We start from the raw sequence: 22,329 nt of genomic DNA on the forward strand, positions 1-22,329 counted from the left end.
CTCTCCGCACTGCTTGAAAAGTCTCCTCGCAGCAATAGCTTCTGCTTAAGGCATCTGCTCCTGGCTCCTTACTGGTGTTTGTAAAGCTCTTGGAGAAAGTGTCATGGAAATAATTACAAGGAAGTTAATAAGCCAGCAATCAGGTGAGGTGCCTTCTGCTCCTTTCCAGCCTGCTACAAAACAATCTATAGCAACCTTTCTGTCTATGAAGGTGGGGGGAGAAAAGAGGATAAATTGCTGTTTGCATATTTCTCCTGCCTATAGATTGGCCTATTAGGGAACAATCTTGTGCTCACTGGGAGGATGGAAGAGGACGATATAGGGTGCTGTGGATCCCTCACTTAGCCAGCCACCACTGGGACCCTTCCTGCTGCTGCAGCAGAAAGTTGTGCTTGTGGTGGAGTCCAGAACAAAACATGTTGGGGGAGGTGGTTGATCTGAAGAACAGCCACTCCCCCCCCCCCGCAAAAAAACCCATTGACCAGCCTTGAAGCTGGTATAATTAAGAATGAACTAGTTGCCATCCACCCTATGGGGGAGCAGGGCGATGGATCCAGTGGTTGCTGCACCATGTATCCTCTCCAATCCAGGCAGGTGAGATTGCTCTGTGCATTTGCAAATTAAGATACAATATGAATACACCGAGCATATGCACTTGCACACACAAAATATTGGGTGTCGTAGAATCATAGGATTGTATGTAGCGTTGGAAGGATCCACGAGAGTAATCTAGTCCAACCCCTGCAATACATTCAAGTAAGATTTACTCAAGGGTAGACCCCCTGAAATGAATGAATGAGTGTAGTAGTTAGAAAGTCAGACCCTAGGACCTGAGAGACCAGGGTTCAAACCCTCACTTAGCTATGAAGGCCACTGAGTGACCTGGGGCCAGTCGCTGCCTCTCATCCTAACCTACCTCACAGGGTTGTTGTGGAGATTAATTTGGAGGGGGGGAATCATGTACGCCCCCTTGAGCTTCTTGAAGAATATAAAGTGGTCAATCAGTAAGTCAGGTCTATTATTTCCAATGGATCTACTCTAAATAAATGCCACCTATAGTGTCTTGTGATTAGTTCTTGCATCTAAATTAATCTGGGCTAAATACTATTCCAGTAGCAGCACTCATTCAGCTGTATACAATGCAGAGAATGTTGACAAGTGCTTTGATATTGATCAGAACTTGGTCATAAAGAATGCAATGCCAGCGATGAGCCCAGCAGCGAAGCAGAACCCAAAGCCACTCCCTGAAGTTGTGATTATTATTCTTCCAGTTGCAATTGTTATTGTAGGTCCCTTTGGGTGAAACTGGTCTCCCTCTGGTGACTTTGCATGAGGTCTAAGCATCCCTAGATTAATTAACATGGTATTTAATTTCATAGCACTGTAATGCCCTATGGAGGTACGGATTATTTGTCAAGTGAAAACAGTGCACTGTTTTCTGGAAGCTGTTAACAGCCCTTTGAACAACAGATTTTAGGAATTACACAGGAGGTGGTACCAACAAAGGAAAGGGATTGGCTAGTGAGCTAATATTAATGTATCTCATTTGTCGAACAAAAAATAAACTGCTAGAAATTGCTGACCGACCGCTTGGTGCAGTGTGAAGGAAAGACAAGGCAGTAATGCATAGCTCGTAAGATGTTCAGTATTAAGTAGTGGGTGGACATAGCAGACGACACATAGATTTCTCCAAGTAGTTCTTTATAAGTAAGCTGGAACTGAACTGAACAGCAAACGGCTCAGCCGGCCTGCTTTTATTGGCTGTCAACATTGTAACAACAACAGCCGAGGGTTTCCCACCTAAATTAACTTAGTGGTCCTGAGTGCAAACTATATACACAATACGCCCTGGTGGCCAGGGTGAGAACTTCAATATATAACAGTTTATTTCTATCCTGTATTGTCACTACAGATCCTGAAAGACTCCAGTGTAGATGCAAACTAACCTGGGTTACCAGATCACAATAATCAAAGATTCAATGAGCTGATGGAAGTGCGACAAGAGACAGCCCATTAAGTTCTATGGAACTGTAACGTCTGGAACAAAATGAGTCATTAAAAAAATCTGTGCCTTAAGATCAGGGTCAGGTGAGAGACTCACAGCCTGCTCACCAGTATATCGCTAGATTCCTCATCCTCTGTTGTATTCTCAGCCGTCTGAGTTTCACATCTTTCAGCAACAGGTATCAGGTTGTTTTCTTGCAGCTGTTGTTTCAGCCCCTGGCCTCCCTCACTGGCAGCATATAGGTTCTCTTTCTTTGCTGCATCAGCTTTCACACAGTTCTTCACTAAAACTTGCACTTCTGTGCCAAGAGCTTTCATTTTGCCTTCGTACTCTGTGTATGCCTCCTGCTGCAGCTGTACCGAGAGAGAGGTCAGTACATGAGACACACATGTTGCTCAAAAGCTCAGAAGAAGCCCAGTAGTTGCTTGTTTGTGGAATTTTAAATGGTGCTGCTGGGGGGGGGGAGCCTTTGTTTTACAAAGCCTCAGTTGTTAAGGGCCAAATTAGGCATGCTCACTTTTGTGATGGGCAGCTATTAGGATCATTTTTTTATGAAAAGTAGCTGACCATATTTGGATTGGGAGGGATTACTTTGTACACCCCCCACCTTATGCCAGTTCTCTCGTGCAAGGCACCTCGGCAGCCAATAGCTTTGGGGAAGGGGGTAGGAACCGGGATTTTGGAATCACGTGGGCTCACTTTACCCTACACAAGAGGTCAGCAGCCGTTTTGAACCAATGAGCACATATGGAATACTGGGAAAGTATTGTGGGTGACCGTTACATAATGGCTGCTGTCATTGTGGTGTGGAAAAGCACAAAATGGCTGCCATGGGGTTGTGGTATAACATCCGCCACTAGTGAACTCACAAAGAGAAGCTCTGCACAGGAGGGTGGGCATCGAATCCTGGCATCCACTGAAATGCAAGGATGTTGGATGGGGTAGGTTCAAGGTAGGAGAGGCTTAACCATTGCAAACAGGAGCTAGGCAGGGACAACAAACAGTCCTTTGTGCATTTTGCTGAGCTATTTGCTGAGACCTTCAGCACATACCACAGCAAGTACAATCAAGCACACTGGTGTATGTGAGTGCTGTGCTGTTGACCCCTGCCCAACACCACATTCCCAGTCCAAATGGTCCCCTTGGTACTCCCAACTCTGGGTAATTTGTTTGCTGTTTCCTTTCTGCATGCTTATGTGCTCTAGTCAGTGCCCAGCTGGCTTCAGAGTGAGGTTTGCACCACTTGCCCTCTAGTCTTTGTCAGACTTGCTTCATTGCCTGAAGCTCCCCAGAATGCCAAGCAGCCACTTGGGTGCCACAAAGCTGGAGAGGATGCTCAGGAGCGATAGTGTCAACCACCCATTTCACCTCAACCATTCCATAGCAAAACTTGGGCTTCAAAAGGATTGTTGGCTTTCTCTGCTGGACACTTCTGAGAGCAGGGGGTTGGAGTAAATGATCTCTGGGGTCTATTCTAGATCTTTGATTCTCCCATCCTCTTACCTGGTTTTCCTTTTTCTTGATTGCTTCTAGGCAGGCTGCCTGCTTTTTCTCCAGTATTTCTTGGTCCCTAGCCTGTTTTTCATTCATCTTGAAGCAGGGAAAGAAAGTATTTTAAAAGCCACCATCTTCAAAGCAACAGTATAAAAGCGAAATAAAAAGAATAGTCCAGTAGCACCTTAGAGACCAACTAAGTTTGTTCTAGGTATAAGCTTTCGTGTGCATGTACACTTCTTCAGATAGTATAAAAGCGGCAAATGTTATTGCTAGGTACTTGGGGCATAGGCTCATGGCACAAGTTTGCATAATGGTATAGACTGCCTCTGGGCAAACTGAGTTAGTGGGTGGGTGGGATTTCACACTAGCTCTGCATTTTGCAGTGTGCTCAGTAAAAAGTGATTCTGCGGCAGGAATTCTGGGACCCAGCAAAGAAGACGACGACGAGCTCAGGCCCCTAGAAACACCCCTGATGAATCCCTGTGGTCCATCAGCAATGTGTTAAGCTGACAAAGCAGGAGTGCACACTCAGGATTTCTTAGCAGCTAAGGCATAGCTATTTATTTTTTTAAAATGTTTAAATATTAAAGGCCACTTTTCTGGGCAAATGGCAATCCAAAGCAGCTTGCAACCAAGGACTATAAAAGAAAAAAGAACTAGTTAATACTGTCATTGTGAGAAGGACCTCTCTCCTTTGTGGCCACCCACCTTCCTGACCTAGGGGGCAGGCACAGCAGGAGATTTCAAGTTCCAGTGGGGTGGTAAAGGCGCAGGTCCTCCAATAAACGGTTCGGGCCTAAGCTAAGCTGAGTGAAATGATCCCAAGAGTGTACTTTTGCGTTGTACAATTGGACTAAGATTTGCCAGAGGCCTTATCCAACTAGTTTTCGTGACAGCCTTACCTGTTTGACCATCTGTACCACTTCCTGAATGTGTGCATTGTTTATTTCTCTCTTCAGTCTGTAGAGAAAAAACCACCCTATCAACACACTTTGATAATGATAACCTTCAGCAGGGAAACGCTTCAGTTAGTCATGACTGAGAGGTTTATCACAGATGCCCAGTTAAGAATTAAAATGACAGGGTGTTAAAGGTACATGATTTGCCAGCAAAAGGCATTGTGTTGTAAAGAATTGTACTAAAGTGATAGATTTACAGGATTTCCCTGTAGTGGTGATGATAGCAATGTGTATCAGTTAAGGAAACCTGCACAAATGAATTGGGTTGTGTTAACCTGAGAATGTGCTGTGCAGTACTTACGCATGTCTGACAAGGACCAGGGAGGGTTAGGTTCAAATTCTCACTCAGCCATGAAACTCACTTGGGACCTTAGGCCAATCACTGTCTTTCAGGATTGCTGAGAGGGTATGTGAAGTGTGTGTGATAAGCACAGATCAGCTGAGGATGTGTGGGAGAGTGTGTGGGTCACACTCATGCCTGATATGTGGCCCCTAGAGGGTTGCTCAAGGATGAATGTGGCCCTTGGGTCAAAAAAGGTTAGCCATCATTGGTTTAGCAGGATACCAGAATTCTCACACTGTTTTTAAGTTTTAGGCTCTTTGCAAGTAAAAATTGTTTCTAGCTAGGCATGGAGGAGAAATTCTGTTTTGTTTCCATTTTAACTACCTCATTCACACTTCTTGAACCAATATGCAAACTGAAATATGGCCATCCTTCAAAATGTGCACTTTTCCAAATTTTGTAATAGCAGTTCTCTGTCCAAACCATATACAAAAATATTAGGGGGAAAGGTGCATTAAAATGCACATATTAGTGAAAATAATATTAAAATGCATTACATTACTGGGATTTGCTTGCAAAAATGCATGCATGAGTCAAAATGTGTTTATTAGGATAAATTTGCACTAAAATACTGGTGAATTTTCAAGAGGATTAAAAAAATAAATTGCAATTTGCTGCAATGTGGAGAAATCCATAGAAATGTGGAGATCTAAAATTAAGACTGGAAAAAGGAAAATTAGGGGTAGGCAACCTAAGGCCCGGGGGCCGGATGCGGCCCAATCACCTTCTCAATCCGGCCCGCGGACAGCCCGGGAATCAGCATGTTTTTACATGGATGGAATGTGTCCTTTTATTTAAAATGCATGTCTGAGTTATTTGTGGGGCATAGGGATTTGTTCACCCCCCCCCCCCAAAAAAAATAGTCTGGCCCACCACATGGTCTGAGGGATGGTGGACGGGCCCACGGCTGAAAAAGGTTGCTGACCCATGACTTAGAGGGTCAAAATTGACAGATTTGTCCATCTCTATTTCTAGCTAATGCCCAGCCCTGTGAAAGAGTTCAGCAGATACAAACTCCAAAGAGGCCAATCAGTCTGCCACAGTACCTTTCCTGGGCATTCTTGTCGGTTGTGTTCTTAGCCATGGTCTGAATTTTTTCCAATCTTTTCACCTCTAGTTTCTTTTTCATTTCTTTAGTGTCACTGTAGAGGAAGATATCACCTAGAGTTGATCGATTTCAGCAATAACACATTTTTATCTCTGTAAATTGCTGTCTTCTTGTCTACCTAATGTCTTCAATCATTTCAGTCATAGAGCACAGGTTAGTAAAGGAAGCACCACATAATGCTCTTTGTTTACAGGCCTGAAAATGTTCCTTGCCGGAGGTAAATGATCCCAGTGGAATGAGAGAAAATGCATAGGTATTGTGTGCAGGTTACATCATGCAAATCCCTTCTGACCACCCCTTCTATTTCTTGCCCAGCCAAACGACAGATGAACTAGACTAGGCACCAACCAGGACTGCATGCACTGAGCCGTTTCAAAATAATTGCACCCTTCCTATCAGCTGCAATCCAGTCTGAGCAGGGAAAACACAAGCGAAAATTAAGCCATGCAAAATTAGTAGATGAAAACGCTGGGAAAAACTTACATTATTTTGTTACCTACCTTTCCCAGGATTCCTTTAGTGCCTTTAGCTCAGATGCTTGCTTTTCTCTTGCAAGCTCAATTATTTTAGAAATTTGCTGTCCAAAGATTAAAACACAGGGTAGAATGTCAGAATTTAATTTTACTCTTTTTCTTTTCTTTCTAAAACTGCAAGTTGCTCCTCCATTTGTGGGAGGGCCTTTTATCCAGTGGAAGCTCTTGCTGGAGGAAGGGAGAAAGAGGCAATTTTTGCAAGTTCCTACTTCTGTTTGCAGCCCATTGTGCCACCTTTTTCATTGTCCTGGAAGAGCCCTGGACAAGCTGGAACAGACCTTAAGGGTGCTGCAGGGAGAAGGAGGAATCGGCAAAATTGTAGCCTTCCCTTCCTGCAGCAGGAACAGCCCATGAGCAGAGTTCCTACGATAAATCTGGCTCCAACCTGTATTCAGCCATAAAACAGGGACCCCCCATGAGGTCTATAACAGCTAGTTTGGGGTATATTTGACACTGTCTGTGACACATAGACTTGAACATCAGACAACCATAGCAGTGAGGATGAGATGCTGCTGCTCTCTTATATTAAAATCTACAGAACAAGCAAGTGGAGAACATGGTTTTCCCTCACCCTTACCTGCCATTCCTGCACTGAACGTTTTCTTGTGAACAGATTTATTTGTCTGACACTACTCAGTTGCAACCAAATGATCTGAGTTGTGTTCAGGCAGTAGCACTTGGGATCACTGACTTCATGCCTTGAGATCCTCAAAGATCTTCCTCTGAGTGCCCCTAACCAAATGATGTGCACTAGGTCCTTTTCAGTGGTGGCATTGCCACTATGGGATGCCCTCCTCAAAAAAGGCACACATGGGGCATATTTTGGTGCCATTTCAGTGTGAGGTAAAGATCTTTTTATTTTCCCAGGCCTTTTAATCTGTCTTTAATCTGTGCTTACTCTATGTGACTTATGTTTTTATGCTGTATTATATTTATATTGCCGCTTTTATTGCCATTAGATTTTAAATGGTTTCATCTTCTGTTGTGGGCTGCGCTGAGAACTCTGTTGTAGGATGACCTGTAACTACTGCAAGCAAATGTTAAATAAGGAAAGGGTAATAAACCTTCTATCTGTACCTCTGTGGCATGGAGCTCTTTCTTCTTCCGAATTGCATCATACTGCTCTTCTCCTAGCTGCATTAGCTCTTTCTCCAGCTTCTCCTTCAGCTCCAAGATGCTGTTGTCAGGAGGACTCTCTGCCATCTCACCGGAGTTCCTTCCTGAGCTGCTGTCATCCACAGTCCACTTCCTGCAACTTCAGACGAAGAGGAACAATTCTCACAATTTGTCTAATATTGTGACCAATTCACTGCTGTACCACCAAGGAGCCATTTTTCATGAGATCTCTGCATGGCATCATATTGCCATTATGTTCTATAACAGCTATAGATTATGGGCCTTATTCTGCCATGTGAGAAAGAAGAGAGGCAGGCAGGGAAACCATTAGGCCTTTGCCAGTCAGACTGTCCACTTTCAGGACCAATGAACATCACCTGCCCCATGAAAAGGAAGATTAAAGGCTGGGAGAGGAGAGGGAATTGTTTGTGTGTTATTTTTATGAGCATGAGACTCTTAATCTCAGGATCATGGGTTTGAGCCCCCACAATGGGGTAGAAGATTCCTGCATCGCAGGGGATTGGACTAGATCAGGCATAGGCAAACTCCGGCCCTCCAGATGTTTGGGACTATAATTCCCATCATCCCTGACTAGCTAGGGATGATGGGAATTGTAGTCCCAAACATCTGGAGGGCCAGAGTCTGTCTATGCGTGGACTAGATTATCCTTGTGGCCACTTCCAACTCTGTAGTGATTATGGAATTGTAGAACTGATTATAGAAATCTATAATTATAGGATTGTAGAGTTGGAATGGTCCCTGAGGATCTTCTAATCCAACCCCCTGCAGTGCAGGAAATATTCTATGCTTCTCTGTGATGGTGAGTGGGTGGGACAGCAGCAGAACTGTAAACTGCCATGGGTGCTGAAATAACAGGTGCCTTCACAAAAAGGCAGTATATAAATCCTATAAATAAATAATATAAATAACTTGCTCTTTAAGCAGGAAGGTGAACGGTGGAGCCATCATTAATCCTTGATTTTGCTTCCTTTATACCCTGCAGCTGTCATATTTAGAAAGTGGCTACATAGCAAAACTGTGGTATTGTAGTTCTCTGTTTATGTAACAGCTGTTTATTGCAGCTGTTGTGTAAGAAATGCCCTTTTATTTTGTTTCACTTTGTGAAGAGGCATTTCCTTAAAATACTTTGGGATCTCTGAGCTTTGTGATTAAATAATTACATGAGACACATCTGTGATTGGATTTTCTTCAGTGCTTTGAATTGCACCTTTGCTTCCTTCCTTGTCATTGTGGCATTCCCCTTCTGTTTCGTTGTGTATTTGTGTGGCAGGTATCTATACCACTGAGAATAGTAGTACACTGTTCCTGCCACCTGCCAGGGGCTTCTCCTCACACTCTTTTCTAGTACTGAGATTAACACAGTATCAACACACAAATCAGTAACGCACACCTAAATCTCTCTAATGCACATACCTAAATCTCTCTCCTCTGGAAAAGCCCTATAATGTCTCAGTAGTGGAACAAATTCCTTTTATGCCATGATATATACATTATGAAAGAAATGTATTAAATAAAGTTACAGTTAAAAGCGAGTCTTCTGATGGCCAATAAGGTTCCCACAGCCTTTTCTGCTCATGATCCAATTTCTACCTTTTCTTTTTCTGGGCTTTAGGTGGGCATGGCATTTTCTTTTTGCCAGCTTGCGTGCCCAGCTCCATGAAAAGGACAGCATATTTCTGCAACAGCTCTTCCTTGCGCTTGACTGTCTTCCGTTCCACCTCCTTCAGGTCTTTCTCTTGCTTCTTCAACAGTTTCCCAAAATTCTTCATCTGCTGCAGCTCCTCAAAGCTCGCCGTTTGCAGCTCTGAAACATAGCATGAAAAAGAGATGCATCTGCTTAAGCGAGATGCTAAATTGCCACTTACTTTCACCATCCACTTGAAGGACCTTTCTTTGCTATACTCCAGGCACGTCCAACTCCGAAAAGACTACTCCCAGTATTAAAAAACTGGCAGTGATCTACCCATTGTCATTGGAGGGAGGAGGAGCATGCGTGGGGTGGGTGGATTGGGGTGAGTTGTTGAGCCCAGAGTTGTTGAGCTTTTTAAGGGTAGGATTGCCCAGAGTTCTTCAGCTTTTATTTGTTAACTTTCAGTAAACTTTTATTTAATCCCACGATTGATAAGGGTCCCGCGCTCTACCAGGATCAGCTGGGGATCTACCGGTAGATTGCGATCTACTGGTTGGACATGCCTGCATATACTCCATCTCCTCTCAAGGTGATCCTACGATTGCACATATATCACAGCATCTCAGCACACAAACCACAATATTTTATCCCTGGGATAAAATTCCACGAAAGAGTTCTGTGCAGATGCGACTCTGCAAATGTCAGAGGCCAATGTGACACTGGAATCCACATTGTCATCTGCATGTACAGGGCTTACCTGGTCTGTCATGCCCTCTGGAAAGCCATTCCTAAGACACAGGACCCTCTAGATATGCAATGCAATGCAGAGTAGAGGATTAATGCTTTCCCCCACCCTTGCAAAGATTGCAACCCACAACATTTTTTGAACTTTTAAAATGTGTGTCTCTGTGTGAAGTTCAATTTATTTATTTTTTGGAAAGTGTAAATATTGCTGTACTGTAGAATCTTATGGATACTGTAAGCTCTCCTATTTTTTGTCTTCAGTGCAGGAGCACTCATTTAGCCACACCTTTTAAAAAGGTGGCTAGCCATAACAAAGTCAACACCTACCTTTGCAGCATTGTTCCATAATTTTATGAACCTTCTGCTTAGCCTTAGAAAACCTTCTGTTTATTCTTATATTTTAGAGGCCCTCCAGCACACATCTAACTACTTAAAATGTGTGTGTGCGTGTGTGTTCTTCCACCCCTTAAAAATATGCAGATGAAAAAGTGATGGACAATTCTATTGTTTTATTTTTGTAAACCACTTTGAGGTATTTTACAATTAAATGGTGTATACATTTTATGAAATAAAGATTACATGATTCCTGTGAAGAAAACTGGCTGGATTGTTAAAGTGTGTCAGTTAAATCATTCCAACACCATATTTTTAAGGTCCAGGTAATCCCAGAAAATGAAAATATGCTGTTGGGATGTGCTTTTCAGGATTCTGTGGCTATGTCCAGAAGCTGCTATCAATTCTGTACAGGATATAAAAAGAATATGGGGAAAGGTGAATCGGGGCCTGTGATTGACTTACCTCACATTTTGTAATTAGTTCACTTCCAGCACAGTTACAGTAGCACAAGGCTAGCCAACATGTTGCCTTCTAGGTGCTGCAGGACTACAACTCCCATCATACCTTGCTATCGGCTATGCTGGCTAGGGCTGATGGAAGTTGGAGTCCAACAACATATGGAGGGTGCCATATTGGCTGAAATATACTTGGAGTTGAGTGTGGATTTCATGCTCTTTATTCAGCTAATAGTAGCGAGGAATGAAAGTTCCACCAAAATATCTGTTTTATATACATTATTTACACAATGGGCGCACATGATTGGCTAATTCTGGGATTCTCCTGTAGGCCAATCAGGTTGCGGATTCACTTCCACCTGGAGCTGGATTGGGTGGCTCCTGCAGACCAATCATACTGCTGCATTGTTCTAGGACCAATCAGACTGCTGCATTCTGAATCCTATTGTTCTAGGACAAACCAGACTGCTGCATTTTGGATCCTATTGTTCTAGAACCAATCAGACTGCTGCATTTTAGATCCTATTCAACTCAGTACATAACACTGGCTGTCCCTGCAAAATCAGGACAGAAAGTAATTTGAGCTTGAATGTTGTCAGGTCTCTAAAATGAACAGGATTAGAAATACCTATAGTTCCTTTTGCAGGTTCTTTTGTGGTTTCTTCTTTTCCTATCGAGGTTCCTTTTCCATTCAATGTTCCTGAGGGGCGAAAACACACGACAGATGAGTGAGCTTATTCTGTCTCATGAAAGATAACAGCCACTGAAATTGATCACAACCAGCATGTTAAGTGAGTCCCAATGAAATGAGAAATGTCAACCCTGCTTCTTGTCTCCTGGAACAATATCATTTCCTTTCAGAATCTGAACAGTGTATATTTAAGCTGCCGTGCTCAGCCCCAACCATATCCATAGCATTACCTCCAGGCCCATTTGAAGGAGGAGTACTAAAGGTCCCTGTGGCATTATGTATCCCGTTGGTATTGAGTTGAACAGATGAAAGACTTTTTTGCAAGTCAGGCCCCTAAAACAAAAATTAATTGTGCATCAGTTATAGCAAAATGGATCACTAGAAACAACTGGACACTTTCCCCTCAGTTTTGCTTCATGGCATTGTGTATTTTGCCACACTGAAACTATAGGAGGCATAAGAGAGAGCTATAAGGTGCATCTCTAATCTTCTTGCAAACTTGCATCACTGTGGACTTTGGGTTTTAGTCTGCTTGGTGGTGGCACCCTCTTGTCCCTGCTGGAAGCTGAGGAGACACTGGCTTGTGTCTATGTGGCTGAACAGGCAAGCAGAACAGGAGATTCAGGAACAAGCAATAAATACACTAGAATTGAGGAGGGGGTTGTCTTGCAGCTTGTGGCAGGGAAAGGTGATGCTTGTGGTTACTAGTACAGTAGTGCACTAATGTGCCAGGCACAGGAGCCTTCTATGGAAGTGTGTGTTACTGCAGTATTTAATCCATTAACTTGGTCAATCAGTCAAAGCCATCCATTGATTTAAAACCTTAACTACCTGCAGTGGCATAAATAATTTCAAACACAATGCTGAGAATGCATTCCCATCTCTAACTCTTTCAAAGAATCCTGTAGATACAATTAATGTGGTATGCAATGCTTGAAGCAACTGCTTTTGATGTGAAAAATAGTCCCCAGTTACATCCTATTTGAATTTTTAAAAAAGATCTAGTGGGTGTAGGTTTTCCTATCCCAATGAATGAATGTTCATTTTTTAAATTGCCAATAGCTAGCTTCTCCTTAGAGAAAACTAGCATTAGGGGCTGCCTCTCCTTTTATGGAAAATGGATATTCTAATATGGAAATATTCTAATATGGAAATGCACACATTTAAAGATGCACAGTATAGGATGCTGTGATGTCATTGTACACATGCAGGAAACTAATAAAAATGTAAGTCCAAGTGTGTTCACTCATTCCTTTCAGTTAGTGTCCCCCTTGTAAAATTAATTGCCAACTCTGCAATACCCAAAATGGGTAAAATTCTGGACCATCATTTTAAGATTATTCTTGGGAACTGAACTTTATTCAGGATCCAAATTCTGCTGCCAGCTTCTGCCTGTAGGCCCCTCCTAGGGCGAAAAAGTCTCCTTTTAAGAAGTGGTTCCCCTCCCACATTCCTGCTCTTGATAAACCTAAGCAAATAAAACCCAGATGGAACCTCCATGTCTTTACTTACCATTTCAGGCATTTTTTATACACGCCATTTGCAGTAACTTCAGCTTTTATTGCATGAATTCTGCTGTTAGTCACCTTGAACCGTACAAGTGAAAGTGGAATGCAATTATTCTGAGTAGGTAAATAAATAAAAGTATCTGTGGAACTCACCTCAGGAGTATCCTCTTGGCTCTTCTCTGATTTTTTGTCATGTGCGTTGAAAAACTTTATTGGGTTGGAGAGTGCCATGGTGAGATCTAGGAAAATAATCCAGGATTTTCAACAATATCATATCATCCCTCTCCTACTTATTCCTTACTGCTATGTTTCTAGGAATATGTTAGAGATCATATATCCTGAGCTTTGAGTCTCTCAATTCTCCAGATTCATGCATAATAGTATAGGTTCATTAAGGAAGCAACCCTATTGCAAGTTCTGCCAGGATTCAGCATATATCTGGATAAGCCAGGGGTTTTCAGCACAGTTGGGCTACACCAGCTTAACTCTCTCATCCTCATTTCAGCATCCCCTACATCCCAGCTGGCTATGCTGAGCCCAGTGGAACCTAAGATGCTGTAAACCCTGAAAAAGGGGTGTATCTCTTTAAACAATGGTGTTCTTGGGACACATGCCTCATGGATAGGAGATGGCTACCCACATGAGACAAACTTCAGGACACATTTCCACTTCACCCCTCCCAGAAATTTATGAAAATCACTGGATTTATGAATACCTCAGCCAGCCCTTAAGAAACAACTATTACAAATAATGACGACTTGACCATCATGCCTCAAGTTGTCAAAGGGCCTACAGAGTTGGCAAGCCACATTCTGGATCTGGGGCTTGTAATGGGTTGGTGAAAGCAGGCCAATAGTGAAGGGTTTGTTGTGATCCAGTTGTCATGGTCAGACCATTTTCTAGTAAGGTCTACACTGCTAACTTGTTTTTCTTCATGGTGGTGGTTTAACCTTTGAAATTCTTCATGGCACAGAATCCAGATACTGTAAGGATCACCTTCCATATTAACATGCCCAAATATTAAGAACTTTTACTGAGCCCCCTCCCAGAGTGTCACCTCCATCACAGATCAAGAAGGCAGATCTGTGGCACCCCCAATATGGAATTCCTTCCCAGGTACCTGCTGGATTATCTTTTCGGTGAAATGTCATAGGAATACATTGTTATTTCTTCAGGCATTTGAATGATGCACATTTTTAATATTATAAGGGTGATGCAATTTAAACTCTGCTAATATCTGCAGGTTTCATTCTGCTGTTTTAATTAATACGTCATTTGCTATTTTATATCAATTTTAACTGAGCCATTGTACATTTTATCATTGTAGTTTTTCTTTTCACTGTAAACTGCTCTAGGGTAGATATTATGAAGTTGCCACTAAACAAAAGGTAACTACATCCCTCTTTCAGGTTTTTGGAATACGGTACCTGCCCACGAATCCGGAACATAGTCTTTCATCTCCACATACACAAAGAGAGAAGGCATTGTAAGTGGCATGTTGCTCTCACTACGAAGGCAAACATGGTGATAGCCTAAAACAGAAAGCACATATCCCAATAGAAACAGGTGGCAAACAGAATGCTACTGAGGGGCTGTTTTGGAAAATGCTGGAGGCGATCAGAAATCAGCTTCAGATGATGCAAGGTGTAGCAAGTCACCTGCAATGGCAGGTTCTGCATACCAGTAAGCAGGGCTGGCCCAAGGCATTTTGGCACCTGAGGTGAACCACAAAATGGTGCCCCCACCGGGGGAGAAGGGGTGAGTGAAGATCCACATCAGGAACAAGGGGCAAGAGTGATCTACATCAGGAACTAAGTGTGTGGGGAGGCCAGTAGCACCTCCAATTTGCCAAGAGGCTGCTGTGGAGGTGGCATGGTGGGGGGTAGGCACTGAGGAGATGACGGATCCAACCTACAAGGTGCACACTGCAACCATTGCTGCCACAGTGCCTTCCTTGGAGTCTGGCTCTTCTGCCCCTCTGGATCCTGCTGCCTGAGGTGGTTGCCTCACCTTATCTCATGGATGGGCCGGCCCTGCCAGTAAGGATAGTGGGCATGGGAGCTGGCTCATGGAGCACAGGCCCTCAGGAAGTTATCCTGTATAAGTCCTATTGAAATGGCCAGGAGTTATGAATCACAGATAATAGAATTGTAGAGTTAGAAGCAACCACAAGGATCATCTGGTTCAATCTCCTGCAATGCAGGAATCTTTTGCCCGGCATGGGGCTCAAACCCATGACCCTGATATTAAGAGTCTCATGCTCTACCAACTGAGCTATAGTTGTGGAAGCTCCGTTCATTTCAATTAATTGTGGCAATGTCTCAGTCTGGTGAGGAAAACAATAATTTCCTTATACAAATCATGACACATCCTCACTATGAATATTTATGGCTCTGGAAATGATAGGGTAGAAGTTAGTGAAAGGACTCTAGAAAAGCACAGGCAAAATGACCAAGCAGCTTTTATATACAAATAGACTAAATTGCTAGATTTTTCAGTTAACAGAGGATGCAGCTATGTTTGAGTTATATAGAAAGGGAAGAAGTAGAGGGCATTTGGTGAAATTCATAAGCATCAAGTTTAATACCAACAGAGAGTACACACACACACACACACACACACACAGATATGAAACAAATACAAAGGTCACTGCCACTAGCAGTTTCTACATATATCCTATAACACATGAAGGGCATATGGATTCATGCAGATAAATTACTAGTCAACCAAATGATCTAGTGAAGAAAGTAAGTCCATTTTCAGAAATCTCAAAAATAGTCCATTCTCACCTGAACGCACAGCAGTGATGGGAATGACACGTTGCCCTATGAACTTTCCTCCTTCTTCCCAAACCACAATTCTGAGAGAAGCTAGCTCTGGCATCAAAATCTGTCAAGAAAGAATCAAATGATGCTTATCTTCAATTGACTTAAAATATTTTAGAAAATGGAGTTCTCAAGAATCATGAATTCCTGGATTGTCCAAGTATTGGACTTCTGGCTCACTCAGTTTGAGGGCAATTTTTCTTTTATACTTCCAGTTCATTTGTTTTTGCTAGCTCTCTGTTCCCTATAATAACAGGCTATATGTTTTCTCCACTAGTGTCCTGTAGATTATAGCTGGCTGAGAAAACATAGCGCTTGTGCAGTTGCACAACACTGATTTGTATGTAGCATTGTATCAACCTAATTGATTCTAAGTAAATTCCAGAGCATACAAAACAGCTTAGTGTTCCCTATTTTGTTTTGGTTTTTTTAGCACACAATTCCGCCCCCCCCCCATCATAACCAGAGGTAGTGTGTGTGATAAGGCATGTGTGTTTTGGGAAAGAAGGAAGGACTGTATGAGATACGGTTCATAATGTTGAAACAGGAGTATGGCTGATTTAAACTTGATAACCCTAAATAAACAGCTCACAATGGGCTAAGTTTATGTCCTGAACAACAGACAACTAAATTTCCTCACCATTCACTATAAAAACTTTACTCCTTTGTACAGGAAGATGTTATCTTAGGAGGTGATCTAAAGTGAAACATTAGGGAATCTCACTACAAAATGTACATGTCAGGCAGCATCTCTCCTCCAATGATCGCAGGGAACTTAAAACTATTGCACCTCCTTGAGAGGTGGGGACTGCGAGATACACAGAGTGAATTTGACTTGACAGACGTGAGCTTTTCATTTCATACCAATTTAAAACAAATACCTGAATCAATTTTGTTACAGCTTCCAGCTCACTACCTGCTATGGTAACATCCACAAACATTGGCTCTATAAAAATTACAGATCACACATCTGGCTCAACTTCTTTTACATTGTGCTCATGGTTAGAAATGAGTCATTCCTGGTCTCTTAAACCAGCTTTGCTTGCTAATAAGGACATTAGAGAATGAATTGAGACAGCTCTTAAGAATTACTTTGATGAGAATAAGCAGGAGGGGACTTCTATTATGGGAGGTTCAGGGGAATTTGTATAAAAGGGTTGTTTTTTTTTAAGAAGAGAAGAAGAAGAGTTTGGATTTGATATCCCGCCTTTCACTCCCTTTAAGGAGTCTCAAAGCGGCTAACATTCTCCTTTCCCTTCCTCCCCCACAACAAACACTCTGTGAGGTGAGTGGGGCTGAGAGACTTCACAGAAATGTGACTGGCCCAAGGTCACCCAGCAGCTGCATGTGGAGGAGTGGAGACTCGAACCCGGTTCCCCAGATTACGAGACTACCGCTCTTAACCACTACACCACACTGGCTCTCTCTTAATAGAAAAAAGAACCTTCTCTGAGATAAAGAACTAAGAACTAGAAATGTCCTTACTATTACAGGAATACAAGAAGACCGGGTCAACTAAAACATCCAAAATAATAAATGCTGTCCAATCTATACATGAGGGTTAAATAAAATTAAGATGCCTTCTAGTTCAACAAAGCAAGTGTATACTTCCATAGTCCATTTGATTTGCAAGTTCCACTTTAAAAGCACAGAACAAAATATTTTGTGGGTTCATAAAATAAGAACAGTGGTCTTGGATCTGGAATATTTTAATTTTAAAAAGCTTGTTCAGACAAGAGCTCAGTGGGTAATTTTTGGATAAGCCTCAGTCTCTCAGCTTCAGTTCTCCATCTGTGAAATAGAAATGTCAATTACCGGTATTTGCCTCACAAGGTTGCTAGGAAGAAGGAAATCAGTATTGTAAAAAACCCTGTGCATGAAAGTTGTCAAAGAAAATGAAAAATATAAGCAAGTGGCTCCTAGATCACTCAACCCCACACACCCTATTTACACTGTAGTTTGAAAGTTGACCTCAGTCCATGGAAGTCTAGAACTGTCAAAGAAGCTTGTTCTTAGAAGAGACACCTGTTGCATGAGGCACTGTTACCTTTTCAAAGACAAAAGCATCCTCTTTCCATACAGGGTTGATTGAGTTGGCATTTGGTGACATCTTGGTTCTGTATCTGCGTTTTGGATCACCCGGCAGTCCATATAACTCCACTTCTACATATGACCTCACACTACGTTCTGAGAGGAACTGACCAGAAAGTATCTACGAATACATGGAAACAAAATCAATGGAGCATTTACTTAAACCCAGTGCACATCATCCATCGTTATATCATTAGAGACTGTCACTATATTGCAGATGGAATTCAATTACATACTGGCAAAATTCATGTTGCACAATTAAAGTGAAATTGCCACTCTGGTACAACAATCCCCCCTCATCTCACAACTTGAACTTTTTGAAGGAAGGAAAGTGATGGGACTGAAAAGCTGCCAAATGTGAGCTAACGACTGCTCAGTACAATGTTGTATAACCTCCATGCAAACTTTGTGAAAACAAATCAGGAAGATTACACAATAATTAGTTCATTGGGAAAAGTCCTTAGTTTGTGGTTCTTCTCTACTTTAATCCTTCAGATGCATTTTCTTGCTTTAGTGCTACTTGTGTCATCTTTCTATTGCTCATTCTCCATTTTCATTTGACTCACTACATTTAAACACTGAAGGAAACTAGCCTTTTTCAAAATACCACTCTGCAGGTTACTGCAGGTGCATTTTTCCACAAAGAGCCTTGAAGGGTGATAAATGTCTCGGGGCCTTGGGACTATACCCCTCTTTAAAGGGCTCTAAATCCAGAAGCAACCTAGCGCTTGTTACTTACTGTTATTGAGAGTGTGCTCGCCACCACCACATCAATGCGATCCACAGAGAAAGGGTCAAATTGCTTATCTGGGCGACGCATGAAGTCATGCTTGAGAATATAGCCGCTCTGCCCATTGAATTCAAAGAGAGCCAGGTTCTGCTGCATGGGAATATCTGTTAAGGGAGCAGGTCAACAGGAATAAACAAAGGCAGGAGTGTCTGTTAGCACGTATATACAGTGTGAATGAAAAGCAGATGAAATTGTGCTTCAGCAGCATAAAGTCCTTAGTGTGCTTTACATAAAGGGGATTAGCCACCTATGGGCTTACTCAATTTTCAACCATAGGGCCACGTTCCAGCACAGATTTTGAAAGTGCCCATTTGTTTTTAACTGCTCTGGCACCTTTATATGAGTGCACTCCTACACACATCTACTCAGGAGTAAACCCCATGGCATTCTAATTGGTTTATTGCAGAGTTAACTCCACGCAGCAGCCTACTTCATGAGATGTATAGATGTAGGGATAACTCACTAATAATTATGTTCCAACACTGATGTCACCTATGTGTAGAAAAAAAATATATATACGCACCATCATGTATGAAAGCTGTATGTCTGTATGTATGTTTGTGCACATGCTGGGAAACTGCAAATTGACCATACACATGTGGTGAAAGAAGCACATCTGTACTTGTCACATGTGATGATATAAAACTTTCTCCTAAATGGAAATGATACTTATGTAGGAAAACATTCATGAGTAAAGTGCTGGTGAATGATTGCACACAGGCACTGAGAAACATAGGACAATAAATCAAACTAATGAGGAAGAACGGAAGATAATGAGGAAACTGCATCTTCCTACCACTTCTATTGGGTATCCAATATCTTATGTTGGGTATCCAGTTTTAAAATGAATGAACACCTCAGTCCACTTTCTCATTACATTCCTTGTCCCATTCCTTTTACAATTCCATCAACACCTTCATCCTCGTGTGTACTTTTTTTGATTCATCCTGCCTCCCTTTCTCCCAAATTTATTACACTGCCTCCCCACAAGTTCCCATCTGTTCACTTTATCCTTTCCTTTTCCTCCCACTCTTCTCCTCATCACACAACTCTGCTCTTCTATGCATGAGTGTAAGGAAGAAAGGAAAATTACTGAAGAGATGGAACAGAAGTCATACTGGCCATTGTGTTCCAAGGGAGACTGAACCCCTTCCCTTCCTCACAGTGAAATGAGAGTAGATCAAACTATGCAAGGCTGCAGCTATGAGGGAGGTCACAGATGCTGCACTGCATTACACATCCACTGCAGGTCAGGCATCCCTTATGTGCTCTGGCTTGCTATATTAGCACTGCAACAAGCATCTGGTAATGTCATCTGCACCAGCAACATACAGTAACTGCTGTAGGCAAGATGAAGTGCTGCACTCGTACTGTCAATATACACAATATATACTCCATTTCCCCCATTACAACAACAACAAAAACCCCCACATCTGAATAGAATCTGAATTCTGCTTCAGTTGTACCTGGCCATTCAATATCCAAAGAGGTTAGTGCCCTCCTGCCTGAATTACATTATGAGCTCCACTTACTGTTCTATGTATGCTGATTTAGCTTCCTGCCTTTAAGCTGCTCACCCTGAAGTCATGCCTTTCCGCCTTTCCATGAAGAAGTATTGATATTGCCACTATTTTCCAATGTCCCTCCCTGCCTGCATCCTATATATTCCCAGTCTTAAGAAGTTCTAAGCCCCAGGGTGAGTCTATATAGTCATTTCTATCAGGGACAAAAATCACCCTGTGGCAATTTGTCCATATCAATCTCAGATTTTAGGTAATAGGAATACTTGTGGCCTCTTTCTTGTTTAACTTTTAGTAGGGTGGGCTGTGTTCTGTGTTAGACCTGCCTTTTTATATATATTGTGGGGTTGTTTTTTAGCTTTTAGTTTTGTTCTGGTTTTTTATACTTGGCTTTAATGTTTGTATCATTTTGTAAGTCACTGTGGGTGACTTTTATATCTATATCTCTGTATGTAAAAAATGCCTGTTGAAACTTCATTTCTGGGTTGCCATATTCTATCAGATGGCTCTGGACTGGCCCTTGAGGCAAAAGGAAACAGATTCATTTGTGTTACAGGCAGTCCTTTGACCCCACCTGCTTCCTTTGAAAGGACACCTGGATTATATCCAAAGGTAGCTTTAATTTAGCAAAAAGCCATTCCATGAGCAAGTTGGGGGCACCTAATTTTCAACACTTTCCCCCCAATACTGCAGCCCCACCCTATTCTATTCCAGAGGGTCTCCCAACTCTCAGGAGCAGCGTTTTGGAAAGGAAGCAGGGCTTCGGCAGGTTGGAGGGGATGGCAAAAATCAGGTGTGCCAAACTGCCCTTTCTCTTGAAAACATCTGTCTTCAGCACATGTGGAGACTTTGCACTGGAAAGATCTCCAGTTAAATGCAGCAAGCTTTGATGTTGACCCCTTGCATTTTTGGGTGATATGGGGAAATATCCAATATAGGGGACGACGACACCCAGTAATAACAATAAACATAAATGAAGGAACACAAATGAAGAAAAGCAAAGAGAAAAGGCAAAGAAAGAAATAGACATAGCAGGGTAGTGAAGCAGCTCTGGGAAATTTATGGGTAGTGGTGAAATTAAAAGAGAAAATTATTGATTGCCTATGAACAGGAAGGGGATGTAGGAGGTGCACCACTTACCAGTTGTCTGGAAGTTTAATGCCACCATTTGACAGCCAACATTCCAGAACATCTGAGGCATGTAGTTAGAAGAATCCATCCGGGTACCCTTGGGATAAATTCGGCTCATCTGCCTCTTGTTGTAGCTGAATTTTCCTAATAGGAGTTCCATCTCCGAAGTTTATTGCAGTATATATACCTTTAGCAGTTTTGCTCTTACAGTTTTGCTCCCAGTATGAGCTTTTCATGGAGCTGTCCAGGGTGCTGCCTATAGTCTGACTCTTCCCGTGCTTCACCAGTCTGGAGTTTTTATTTACCTTGACTTGCCTGGCTCTCATTTGGTGGAACATGAAACTTTGCTGTGAACCCTGCACTCCCCCCCCCCACATTGGAAGAGAACACTACACAGCTAAAGTGTTTTTAAAGGTTTACTAAAGTTTAATATGACAGTGCTGCAAAGCTAACAACAACTTCTGTGGGAATCCTATAGAAATCAATAGGTACACCTTATATATAATAGTTCTAAGGAATACCCATTGAATCATGGAAGGTTGCAGTAGTTCACATCATTGGATTTTATCCACTGAAGTTTTCCTGTTCATGCAAGGACTTCCACTTGTGTGAACAGAGCATCCCCTTTTCCTCTCCAGTGCATTCTCAGATCTGTTCTGGGATTTCCCTAAATCCTGCAGAGTAAATCGTGTGTGTGTGTGTGTGTGTGTGTGTGTGTGTGTGTGTGTGTGTGTAGGACCACACAGGGAGAGGAGATAGATATGTTCAGTTTCATAGTAAGTCCTTGTGCAAACAAGACAACTTCATTGGATACAACCTCTTGTTTCCAGACAGTAACATTATGATTGGCTGCATGTGACATGACCTAGAATGAACTTTTAAATATGTGAATAGGTGCACTTGCAGGTGCGCCAAAGAAAAAAGAAAAAGGATACTCCACAAACTGGATGGGCGATTTGGTCAGCAGGTCATAAGCTTTCATCTCAGTGAAGGAGGAAACGACATAACTCCGGTTCTTCTCTGGAA

At 42.3% G+C, this 22,329-nt stretch overlaps 1 protein-coding gene across 3 annotated transcripts in view; it reads right to left on the minus strand.

The window, feature by feature from the left end:
- Positions 1-1,684: 1,684 nt before the first annotated feature.
- The window catches only part of PLCB2 (phospholipase C beta 2), a 51,571-nt gene continuing 30,926 nt past the window's right edge, over positions 1,685-22,329 (minus strand). For all 3 annotated transcript variants that reach the window (XM_079964377.1, XM_079964379.1, XM_079964378.1), the window contains 16 exons: positions 22,239-22,323; positions 21,313-21,437; positions 18,602-18,756; positions 17,819-17,983; positions 15,736-15,835; positions 14,374-14,478; positions 13,100-13,185; positions 11,669-11,771; positions 11,376-11,447; positions 9,173-9,386; positions 7,523-7,700; positions 6,413-6,489; positions 5,851-5,946; positions 4,405-4,462; positions 3,509-3,595; positions 1,685-2,358 (listed from right to left, as the gene is read on the minus strand). In XM_079964377.1, the coding sequence (XP_079820503.1) occupies positions 2,098-2,358; positions 3,509-3,595; positions 4,405-4,462; positions 5,851-5,946; positions 6,413-6,489; positions 7,523-7,700; positions 9,173-9,386; positions 11,376-11,447; positions 11,669-11,771; positions 13,100-13,185; positions 14,374-14,478; positions 15,736-15,835; positions 17,819-17,983; positions 18,602-18,756; positions 21,313-21,437; positions 22,239-22,323 (1,967 nt within the window). In that variant the 3' untranslated portion in view covers positions 1,685-2,097. The remainder of the gene's footprint in view (positions 2,359-3,508; positions 3,596-4,404; positions 4,463-5,850; positions 5,947-6,412; positions 6,490-7,522; positions 7,701-9,172; positions 9,387-11,375; positions 11,448-11,668; positions 11,772-13,099; positions 13,186-14,373; positions 14,479-15,735; positions 15,836-17,818; positions 17,984-18,601; positions 18,757-21,312; positions 21,438-22,238; positions 22,324-22,329) is intronic.

This window comes from Podarcis cretensis (assembly GCF_951804945.1).
Source record: "Podarcis cretensis genome assembly, chromosome: 1".
NCBI classification, from domain to species: domain Eukaryota; kingdom Metazoa; phylum Chordata; class Lepidosauria; order Squamata; family Lacertidae; genus Podarcis; species Podarcis cretensis.